The sequence below is a fragment of the Bactrocera tryoni genome, unplaced genomic scaffold, assembly GCF_016617805.1.
Source record: "Bactrocera tryoni isolate S06 unplaced genomic scaffold, CSIRO_BtryS06_freeze2 scaffold_7, whole genome shotgun sequence".
In the NCBI taxonomy this organism is placed as follows: domain Eukaryota; kingdom Metazoa; phylum Arthropoda; class Insecta; order Diptera; family Tephritidae; genus Bactrocera; species Bactrocera tryoni.
This window is the reverse complement of record NW_024396366.1, coordinates 862,928-875,154: the sequence shown is the minus strand read 5'-3', so window position 1 is coordinate 875,154 and position 12,227 is coordinate 862,928. Positions and strand designations below refer to the sequence as shown.

General features: G+C 33.3%; 1 protein-coding gene across 1 annotated transcript; it reads left to right on the top strand.

Annotated features, from left to right (window-relative positions):
* Positions 1–8,516: 8,516 nt before the first annotated feature.
* Positions 8,517–10,930, top strand: LOC120781664 (transcription factor MafB). Its single transcript, XM_040113885.1, has one exon. The coding sequence runs from the start codon at positions 9,083–9,085 to the stop codon at positions 10,403–10,405; it is 1,323 nt and encodes a 440-aa protein (XP_039969819.1). The 5' UTR covers positions 8,517–9,082; the 3' UTR covers positions 10,406–10,930.
* Positions 10,931–12,227: the final 1,297 nt, after the last annotated feature.

Here is a 12,227-nt window from a genome sequence, read left to right as displayed (position 1 = left end):
TATTTTTTTTTTAATAATTTATTGAAAGTAAATGGAATATAAATGAAGATGATCTATGGTCTTGATATAGAACTTTATTTATAAAATTAAGCGATCACATCTTTCGCCGATTGCTACTGCCTACAACGCTAATATGATTAAAACTTACATACATATGTACATCCATGATATTAAAAAAATTATTTAAACGCGTTTGCATTTGTGTTATAACTTTTGCAATTTTTAATCTTTCATTATTTTTTGTTTGTTATAGATTTGAATTAATTCATTAATTTTTCAGAACAATTTGCCGATTTGACAAGTGTTGTTCATTAAAAAAGTTAATTTGGAATTTTCAAAATAGTTAGCGTTTTTCCCTTGCCCACGTCTAGATTTTTTAATTACTCAAATATTCAATTAGAGTTGTAAATTATCATAACTTACTCTTATAAATATAATTAAAATTTAAGATTATATTAAATTATTGATTATTTTTATACTCAAACTGACTTTCCTCTAATCAAATGTCTCTTTACGTACTGACTTTATGACTTTATTCATATTCTAAAACGATTTATTCAGTAGGTGTGGCTCTTAACATATTGGCCAATAAATAAATATACTCGAAACTGAAAAAATATATAATTTTTGAAGTTATTCGCTACTTCACTAAAAATTCCTTTGCTGCTGCGTTCTTTTTTTTTCAAACGTAAATAAATTAGTAGTGATTTTACATTTAATTAAATGGCGACTAGTAAAAAGAAAAAAAAAAGAATTTATAAGATAAAGCTGGAAGAGCTTTTAGCTGAAACGTTTTACGTTTTACTTACATATATTATATTATATTTTTGATACGAGTGCTGTCGAAAAACTGGTAGGTTATTGTACAGAGAAACATAAGTACATACTTGTATGTACTTACATATGTATGTATGTGCAAAATTATATTTCAATCCAAACTATCGCTTGATTAGAGTTATAACTGCAGCCAATTTAAAAAAGGTAAAAAACGTGTTCAAAAGCTTTAATTCAGAAAATATTTTTAATTGAAGTTTAAAAATTTGTGTTTTCGTTGTTTTTGCCGGTTTCCTTAAGATTACTCACGCAAGCTCGGCGTTATGGTAGGTATAGGTTGCTTTGTATAATAATATACATACATGTGTACAAGTAAGTTGCCAATTATTAAGCTAGGGTTTAGCACACTGCGTCCCGTTAGCTTAATTACTAATAAAAATAAAACATTAATGCGTCGTCAAATCGCAAATATACAAAACTGAAGTACTATTGTACAAGCAGTACGAAGGGCGACAGTGACAGATATTGGTCCCTTACCGCCTTAATTTTGGCCTTACCTTTGCCGCAAACCACCATAATATATACCACAATATAACGCCTAATACCATACCAAAAGAAATAAATGGAGCGTGCAAGGATAATTCGATTGCGTTCAATTTAATTTTTACAAGCTTCGATTGATACGTTCTATGTGTTTAAGCATATACATATGTACGTACATACATATGAATGTATGTGTATACAATCAGTGCTTTGTACGTTTAACTGTTTCGATGTTCGTTGTCTCTGTTGTCGCCGTCCCCTTTTCATTTCAGTTTATTTTATTTTATTTATCCTGATTATTTTTATATGTTTGCAGAATACATCTCATCATACTCGTATGTATTCACACACATATGTGTAGGTATTAGGACGCTATGTCATTTCCCGATTGTTCGGCATTCTTCATTTGTTGGTAGCATTCCCGTATGCTCTATGCGTGAGCTTTCGTTAATACGCGTACACCCACAGTGAGAAACGCTTTAATCTTGTCCAAGATTCGAATTGATTTGTTGTTGTTTGCCATACCTCCATCCACAGTTTTGATTTACCGATTAATATGAACAGTTGCTTTAGTACTTCAGCGGAAGGGGCATAGGAATGTCTTCATTTGTTTGAACTGAATCGAATTGTACTGAGTCAATTGAACATATTCGTTACACCGTAAAGACAATTTTCCACCAGAGTAAAACATCAAACTAATACAGAGTTTTATGTACATATATAAAAAATTTTTTGAGCGAAAATGAACTAACCGAACTAAATTTGATAAATACTTGTATGATATATCATAATAATACTTTTTGACTTTTTAGAACTAGTATCAGGCGAAATCTGACAATTGGAAGTGCTTGTATGAAAAAAATTGTTGGCTGACTAGTTGCGCACCCTAAATAAACGCAATATTGGAAATAAATAGAAAACACATTTTTTGGTCTTGCAATTGCATTTTTTTATTGAATCATAATATACATAGAATAGGGTTATTTATTGAATAAGTCAACCACATATTGGCCAGATCATTGTCATCCAATTTCGTCAAAAAAGAATTGGGTTATCATGCGATATCGAGCAACAGTAACAGTCACTGCTTGATCAGCCTAATTTTCGAAAAAAGTATGGTCCAATTATGACTCCAGCTCAAAATAGACACCAAACAATGATATGTTGAGGATGCATTTGTTTTCCTAAAATCACATGTGAGTTCTCAAAACCCCAAAAGCGACAATTTTGGCGATTAAAAAATCTATCAAGGTGAAAATGTGCTTCGACGCTTAGGATGATTTTGTTTAAAATTGATCATTTGTTGATGAAATTTGAAATATTGTTCATTTATAAAGGCATGTTGCTCTGTAATGTAACGCTCCATTTTTACTAAGCCTAAACGTTCAGCTGTCGATATATTTTTTTTTGTTTCCAACACTTTACTACATATGTATATGATGGCAAATTTAAATCTTGCGTTAATTTTGGGACTTGGCACTTTTTTCTTAATAGTTTATAACTAGCTGACTTGACTACAGGTTATATAAGTATATGAAATACATATGCTAAGTACTCGTATTAGATATGTATGCATATATCCTATCGTTTGCATGCAATTTTGTGAAGTGACCAGTTTTTGTAGTAGGTATACTATAAGCGCTGGCGTAATTCGTGGGTCCATGTCACATATTTTCGACATTTAACTATAGTATATGCAGTGTCATACGTTTATTTAATTTTTATAAGATGTATATGGGTATGTGGGCACTAAGTTAGATAGTGTTTGACTTAATTTTTATCCATTTAAAGGTTGGTACGCAGCTCTCAAGTAATTAGTCAAGAAAAAAAATACATTATTTCTCAAGTAACTTTGACAGCTGGTTACGCATTGTGAATGATCTACATTAGAAGAACAAGAGAAAATAAACAAAGAAAACAAGCTTTGTGCGTAATATGTATGTATGTATGTGTATGGTAACATAAATATTTTCATTGAGATTTAAGAAATGTTGTTGATGATTGGTAGGTTTTATACAACATTTCAAAATGGAATATACTTCATAATAATGATTTCAACTAATTTAGGATGAATTTGACGATTACCTCGAATTTCCTTCAAGAAACAATTGTTGATTTGATGTTTCTTCGCAAAACCAGATTTGCCATATTCACATTTTACTGAAAAAAGCTTTAAAAATTAGTACTAGATTTCTTGAGAGCTGCGTACTAGCACAAGTAAATTTATCGCAGGAAAGTTTCTTGACCGTTTCTTAAGAGCTGCGTTTCTTGAGAGCTGCGTACTAAGCTTAAGGCATTACAACATATCATTACCAGAAAAAGATGCTCTATGAGTTTCATTAACCTCACATATCGGTAGATTTAGTTACAGCAATTGATAAGTTTTCGATTAACAGTATTTTGTAAGGGGCAGTGGTTCCATTTCATCAAAATATCTAAATTTTTACTCAAGCAATTGCTTGCAAGATCAGACGGACGGATATCCCCCCGGAACTAAAATATGATCATTGACTCCATCAAATTGGTTTTCACAACTATGCACTAAAAAGTAAAACAGATGTTTTATTTGTAAAAAAAAGGCTGTAAGATAAAAATCTTCAAAATTTATCAAGACAATAACATTTTATTAATGACGAAGGCAGGAAAATTTATTTTATAAAGAATCAATTTTTCAAGCACACAATAAAAAGTCAGTTTCGAGTATTACAATACCATCTATGAACTCGAATTTTTTTTGTACTAAAGAACTTGCATACCAAGTTTCATCAAGATACATATCTCAATTTCTACTCAAGTTACAGTTTGCACGACGGATGGACAGACATACAGTCAGGTTTTCACCTTTTCACTTGATCTATCTCGATTAGTTTTAGGTGATACGTACAACCGTTAGGTGAATAAAACTATAATACTCTGCAGCAACTAGTAAACAGTATACAAGTATACGAGTATACCAGATGTAAAAGTTAGCCACAGAAATAGCTGTAAGAAGGAATGGTTGGTAATGTAGATACTATATATACACGTACATATATGAATGATAATATTTAAAAAGAAATCTAGAATAACTATGTAAAGATTTGTAAAAAAGGAACTATACAAGGAGTGTTCCAAAGTAAACAAATGGTTTTTTCGGCAAAATCAATTTATTTTATTCAAAATTATTCTGCTTCAATACAGCTTTTTGCACGGTCCAAAAGCATGTCGAACGAGTGTTTTAGTTCGTTGGCCGGCTCTTGAATGGTCTCTATGTCTGCATAATACTTTCCTTTCATGGGCAAATGCATTTTTCCGAAAAGGAAGAGTTGCACGGTGCCATATCAGGTGAATACGGGGAGTGGTTAATGCTTAAAAAGTGATTTTTGGTAAAATAATCGGTCACAACGTCGAAACGAATGTTGGATTCTGAGCAATTTTTGGTCGTCAGTCAATTTGTGCGGAACAAACCTTTCGCATGCCCAAATGTTCAGTCAAAATGCGATAAATCGATGTTTTAGAGATGTTCAATTCCATTTCCATGAATTTCAATGATGATTTCGGGGGATTTTTGATGAATTCACGCACAGTTTCGACGAAATTTCCGGTGATCACGGATTTTGATTGGCCCACATGTTGATCGTCATTAGTGTCCTAACGACCACTTTGAAAACGTTGAAACCACTTGTGCACTCTGCTACGGGATAGGCAATCATCGCCATAAACTTGTTTCATCAATTGAAACGTTTCGGTAAAAGTTTTACCAATTTTAAAACAAAACTTAATGTTGGCTCTTTGTTCGAAGCTCATTTTCGCACTGATAACACAAACATATTGACACTTAAGACGCAACAACTTCACTTTCAATCCATGAAATGTCATGAAATTCTCACTGGACAATCCATAAAGATAGAAGATTATAACGCACCAGTCGGCATATATCACGCCACTAGGAGGCGCTAGATTCAAAAAGTCCTGTTTGCTTTGGAACACACCTTGTAATATACATACAAACTTTTAAGTTTTAATCACACTTCTTGTATTCAAATATTTTAGTGTCAATAAGTTATGAATGCAAAAATAGTAAAACAAGAAAATACTTTAACATTCATTTTACCGAGGCTATAATACCTTTTACGAACAAAAAGTTTTCTTAAAAAAACTGTATTATAATCGGTCAGTTTTTATGACAGCTATAGAGATCCAACCTGGACAACTGTCCAAGGTCAAATTGTCAAATGAAAAAGTTTTGCATACAAGAACATGTTTTTGATCGATTAGTTTGTTTGGCAGCTCGTTATTCGATTTAGTGCTAACATCTGAACAATTCTGTCGGATCTTTACCTTAGACAATAATACGTGTGTAAACTGGTTTACTCAAAAGTAGTAGGTTTCAATAATTTTTATTAAATTTTTGATCCTTTAATAAATAGCAATTATTATAACTAAAAGCTAAATCGATTCGATTTCGTATTAACTTGGCCATTAAAGTTGTTTATAATTATATTCCTTGTCCATTATACTGTGTCCAACATGTTGCGCTCGTTTATTATGAAAATTTCAAAGTTCGTACTGTTCTGTTAATTATGGAATTTATGAATTGGGATATTATTAAATGTGCACATATTTGCAACAAGCTATACTTTTTTTGTACCTGCCGCAGCTAAAATATTGTAGTTACATATTGTCGTTCTTACTTTTCTTAACTCCAGACCAATATTATGTAGTTTTCTTTAGGTATTCGTAAATCGATACTTTTCAATTATCATACTCGTACGTATGAACATAAGTATGTAAGTAATTGAAGTTTCCGAAGATGGTGGGTTCTGCCAATTAAAATCTCCTACATAAGTATACATATACATACATATGTACTTATGTACAAATGTAGGTATGTACATATGTATATGAATATTTGCATATGAAAGTATGAAAAACGAGTAATTCCTAGCATCCCTTTCCTTATATAATTAATGGGCGTGGAAATATCCGTCCTCCCTAAAACCACAATCAGTAGAGGTTTTTGAGGTTAAAAATTATCCATTGTACTATTGCTTGCTCTTCTACATAATCGTAAATGCACCTGCTGCTGTTGCACCTGTAAGGATTCCCCAACCCGTTGTAAACATTGTAATAAAATATTTTTATCTGATACGTTCAAACGGAGATTTTTTGACAACAAATAGGCGGAGCTGCGCAAAACATTTACACTCAGCTGAGCTCTCGTTGGATATCCGTCTATGTAATATAATCGTATATACCATTTTATGGACAGCAATTTAAAACGCCCACTTTTCTACTACAAAAACCAAAAGCTTGGAAAGCCAAACCAACACCGAAAACATACGGGAAACCACCACCAATGCCAAAATATAAAATATACTCTTATACCACTACCACGAAAGTAGTGGCTATGTTACAATCAAAACACGTGAGAAGCCCTTACAGTTGGACGAGAACTTGAATACTGATTGAGCTTACTCGGAGCAAACTCTCTGTATAAAATGCCGCTATAAATGTTTTTATAAAAAGCATACAGGGTACAGTGTGCATCACATTTCAAAACTTAATGTAAAAAAGACCAAACTATCCAAACTATGTTATTACGAAATTAATTCCATACGCTTTCTTCTAAAACCCTAGACTCTTCTCAGAATCGTGAATGCTTCTGGCATGACATCTTGGCGGAGGATAAAAATGAGATTCCATCTTCTCTTATTATTTAAAATTGTTTATAAATTCGGTTTGTCCGGTGTTACATTGTGAGACATTGTTAATCATGGTGCTCGTTCATATTTTCGCATACAAATGTATGCGCCTACATAGGCTATGTGGATGTATTTATGTATATGGATTTACTTAAATTTACTGATTATTGTTGTGTATCTCCAGCAATGTGGTATATATATTTTTACAAACTTTATTTCATTATTTGTTGAATACCTTAAGAAAGAGAATGAGTTAGATTCTCAGGTGCAGTTTTAATTTGAGTTTTGCTTGAGTTAAAAAAATATAGGTTCGAACATTACTTACAACTTACTTAACGGTATCTAACATTCTCTTAACGAACTTAAAAAAAAAAACATAACAAAAATAAATAAATGGCCACTACTTAGTTAAATTTTAGTCCATTAGAAAACTGAAATATAAGCAGTATTTTATTCGCCAACGTTTTATATTATCATTGTGGAGAAATTATTTTTACCGCGTTAAATAACGCTACATTAACCCTTTATTTTGGTTTTCTATAAAATTTCTATATTTGGTTTGAAGTATTAAATTTTAAAAATACGAAAAAACAATTAATTTGTATTTGCCTTTTGTTAATTGAACTATTGACAGTCGTAAAAGTAATCGAAAATATGCAAAATAAAACTTAGCTTTGAATATAGAGCCTATATCACATTAATGAGGGATCCGTATATTATCTTGTAGGAATTCCACTCGATAAATTAGTTTTTGTTATTGCGTTCTCTACTGCATACTCTTTTTTTATTGACATATCAGTTCCACCGCAAGACTACAATGTGCAATAAATTTATTTATGCCTGAGTGAGGTTTACGGTTGTTAAAAGTTTTAAAATAAATTTTATATCAATATATAATATTATATTTAAATTAATATAAGCATGTTAACCATTCAGAGTTGCGCCAATAAATCTTAAATATTGCTCTTCCCCTTCTTTCGAAATTCATTTATTAATTGGAATGCTCACATAAAGCTAAAGCATTTACGTATACAATGCAACAATGTAGCGGGGAATTTTAATAAAAAAAAATTTCATTTCCTCGCAAGATTAAAACCATCACAAACGATGAAGTTGTCATTATTGTAAAATACTACAGACGGCAATATTCGTCCCACTGTATTGTTGTTTTTCAGGAGCCAAGACATTCGAGCGACGTTACGGGAACACTTGGTAACACTAATACTGCCCTCACTCAGCTTTGTTTGTATTCACATAACGGGACTCCATCATAGGGTGTCTTTGTTTTGTAATACTAATGTGGATACATGGATCCATACTCACACTCATTCAATCATCATTCGGTAGTGTACAGTGCGCAGTTGTACTTAGTTGCATTAAATATGGGTGGTGGTTTTTACATATATACGCTGTATTAGTATTAACGGTAAGCTCTACTACTACCGGTAAAGTGCAGCATCGGAAATGTTGGAGAAGCATTCCAGTATGACGCGCGTTGCCGTACACAACGAGGCGACGCGACAGAGCACGACATCCGACGATCCGCATACGGTGTAACAGTCTATTTTTCGCTGCCGGGAATACTTATATATCTCAACGAAAAGCTTAGCTCGACCATTCCGTAACTATCGCGACGTACACCCTTCATAATATTTAGTAATTATCAGCACATTACTAAAGGTGGTTGTCGCAGAACTCACGAACCGAGTCGATTTTGTTAACATTTGAGAGTGAAATGGACTGCTTTTGCAATAAAAAGAAATGTGCATAAAAAATAATAATAAAGAATATGCAGTATATAACATGTAGTTATTCTAATTAGTGATTTAATTAACATAGACTGCAAGATTTTTAATAATTCTGTGTAAATTAATATGTAAACTAAATAATATATGGTGCAAATCTGTACATTAATCGTAATTTTATTAATATATACTACATAACGTGTAAGCATTAAACATATAAACACGATTTGTAGACAAACATCATTACGTCAAATATAAAAATCAAAAACAAAAGTGTGTCTTGGTCAATACAAAAATAATCTTAGAAAAGAGTGTGTGAAGAAGAACTAACTCTAAATGAGAATGGAAGACCCAAACCTCGCCGAACAGTATGTGCAGGAATTCGTGCTCGATCACCTGGAGGACGGTTCAGCAACTGTTACAGCTATTGGAGTGAAACGTGAAGATCACAGTCCAGTAGCAGCCCCAAAAATTACTTGGACAACTACAACAATCACTCCAGAGGAAGAGGAAACAACTAATCCACCCGCCATCAAGATGCGATCTTTTCCACAAAGCTGGCATATAGACGATCGCCGATTGCAGCCATTATCTCCACCACCGGAAATCTATACGCACGGACCTATGGCAGGGCAGGCAATCCTTGTGAACACATCGGTGCCTGGTGGAGTTCCATCAACACCGCCTGAAACCCCACCTGTTATTAGCTCTCCTAATGGAAGTACTTGTGCCCAAACGTATGCCACAATTACAAGTGCTTCGTATCCAACACATCGTCCACCTACCGCCAACGCTGGTCTCACACAAGAAATGATGTGGCTACCTAACTCCATGCGTTCAGATCCTCAGCCATTAGACTTACGACCGCTTGCTTGTCCCACTCATGAGGAGGAATGGGAGCGACAACGTGAATACATGCATGCCACAGCGTCAGTTGTGGCCGCCAATCATCATCATGGACAATTGGTGGCACAATCCCAGCACCATCCCCACCACCATCATCATTTTCAATCACTAGAGCACTTAGCACCCATCAACATGCATACGCCTTATCACAGTGGTATACCCAACGGCGCTACCAGTCTTAGCAGTGGTGGCAATGACAGTCAGGCACCATCTAACGCTCCAATTACCACTTCAGTGGTTCACCTCAATCGACCAATGTCGGTCTGCTCTACTCGATCATCCACAAATTCACCGCGCACCTGCTCCAGACAATATAGCACTTCAAGTAATTTAGGTCTTGACGACTGTATCAGTGATGATTTGCTAACGACTTTGAGCGTACGAGAATTAAATAAACGCCTGCATGGATGCCCCCGTGAAGAAGTGGTGCGGCTCAAGGCTAAACGTAGGACGCTGAAAAATCGTGGATACGCGCAAAGCTGTCGTTCAAAACGACTGCAGCAACGGCATGAGCTGGAGAAAACCAATCGTCAGTTGAATCAGGATCTGCATCGTTTGAAATTAGAATTTTCGCGTGTTTGTCAAGAGCGCGATCACTTAAAACAACGTCTGCAAATACGAACGAGCGGAAGTAGTAGTGGTGTAATTGCTGCTCTAGCGAATGCTAGCGATGGCAGTACACCAGGTGTGATCACCGTTGGTCAACCACATTGTAATGCAGAGAGTCAAAATTCGCCGGAGTTTTATCTCTGACGCCAACTTGCTATCGGAGGAGAACATGCGGCAGCCGCCGTTGCAGTGGCCGCAGCATCCAGCCATCATCTGCCACACACGCAACCTTTACATCGGCACTCACATCAATGGCCATCACGCTACCATCAGCATGTACACCAACAACCAACAAGCACTGTAATAATCTGAATGCGATGTATAGAAAATTACTGATATTTTATAATTAGTGCACGCCGTTTTTAGTGTAAAGCATTAAAATAGTAATTATTACTTAAAACTTTTCTGTGACTTTAGTCGGCAAAAACATCAATGTTTGTAAGTAAAATGAACACAAATAATTATTTGATACGTCTCCCATTGCTCTGAGTGCTCCTAATAACATATAGGCATATCCCAAAAACAATTTGTAAATAAAGTTGAACTTTCATATATTCGAATCTCTATAACTCAAAGTTCTCCATAACTCATAATCTTGAATTGGCAATAGATGTAAAATTTCAAACAAATTTCCTTCCGTAACTCGAAGTTTTTTGTGGATTATGGTGATTCGAGATAGGAAAGTTTCACTGTATATTAAACTTAATATTTTTTTTAATCGGATCAGTTCCTGAGTTCGATACATACATACTTTTATTTTCTACACCATTACGATTATTTTATTAAGAGCTATTAGATAAATTCATTCATAAACGTTTGACAATAAAATAATATGTGTTGTGTTTAGGTCGTAGTTATACTATATGTTTGCCTAAATACATATGTATGTATGTACGTAAATAGGTACATAATTGGTAAATCAATTGTAGTGAATAATGATATTATCAAATATGCATGTCCTCCAGCTTATGTTCAAAGCTCTGCACCATATTTGCCCATTTTCAAATTTAATTAATTAAATTTAAGACTTTAAATTAATATATAAATATATACATATACATATATATCTATATTGTGATCGTTTAATTTGCTATTTTGTATACAGTATAACAGCAAATAAAAATAAGTGGTGTTACCTTAACAGATTGGAAAAAATTAATTGTAAAATTCTTTAAGCAACAATAACATGAAATTAAAAAAAAAACCTTGGTTATTGTACTATAAATATCGTTAAGAAATATCAAAGAATATATTTTTGTGATATTATTGTAATTCAAAGGATTGGTTTACAGCAATAATCAATTGTTTCTCTCTTCTACCTCTTCTTCTAAGAAATATTAATGTGGTACTTGGTAGTATATATTTTAATATAACGTGGTGAAACACTATCCAGCACGAAAATTTTTTGGTTGACGAAAACTAACAGGTAGAAGAGTCCAAAAGTGAGATATAGGTTAGGTTATATTCGATTATCTTCAGTACCTGTATCTACTTATTAATAAGAGAGTAAAGATCTTTCATATAATAGATAAGTTTGATCAATGTCTCTAACCTCCTGATTTTTCAAAATGTAGGTAACTTTCTTTACCATCTGCTACTACCAGTTAATACCGCATTTTTGGTCTGAAAAACTAGTCGAAAATAACAATTGTTTCATTTTTATTTAAATTTGTTATATTATACTTAAATATGGGTCTTGAATACATTAAATTTTATCTTTAAGTTATTCCATTATATGTATATTTCGTTTTAATTGAGAAAAACAAATTCATAAAACATCAATCATATTGAAAAGAACTAACAAACGACACAAATAAAAATGTTAAAAAATCTGTTCTTTAGGCATCGCCTTTCCCAATGGGCTTGGTTTTTGGAAAATGAGATTTCTAAACATCAATATTTCCTTTGCAAAACAAAACCACAAGTTCAATTTTTAAATTACATATATCTAATTTATTGTATTTAC

Excerpts from the sequence above, each read along its gene's own strand:
- LOC120781664 (XM_040113885.1), top strand. The coding sequence starts at position 9,083 with ATGAGAATGGAAGACCCAAACCTCGCCGAACAGTATGTGCAGGAATTC.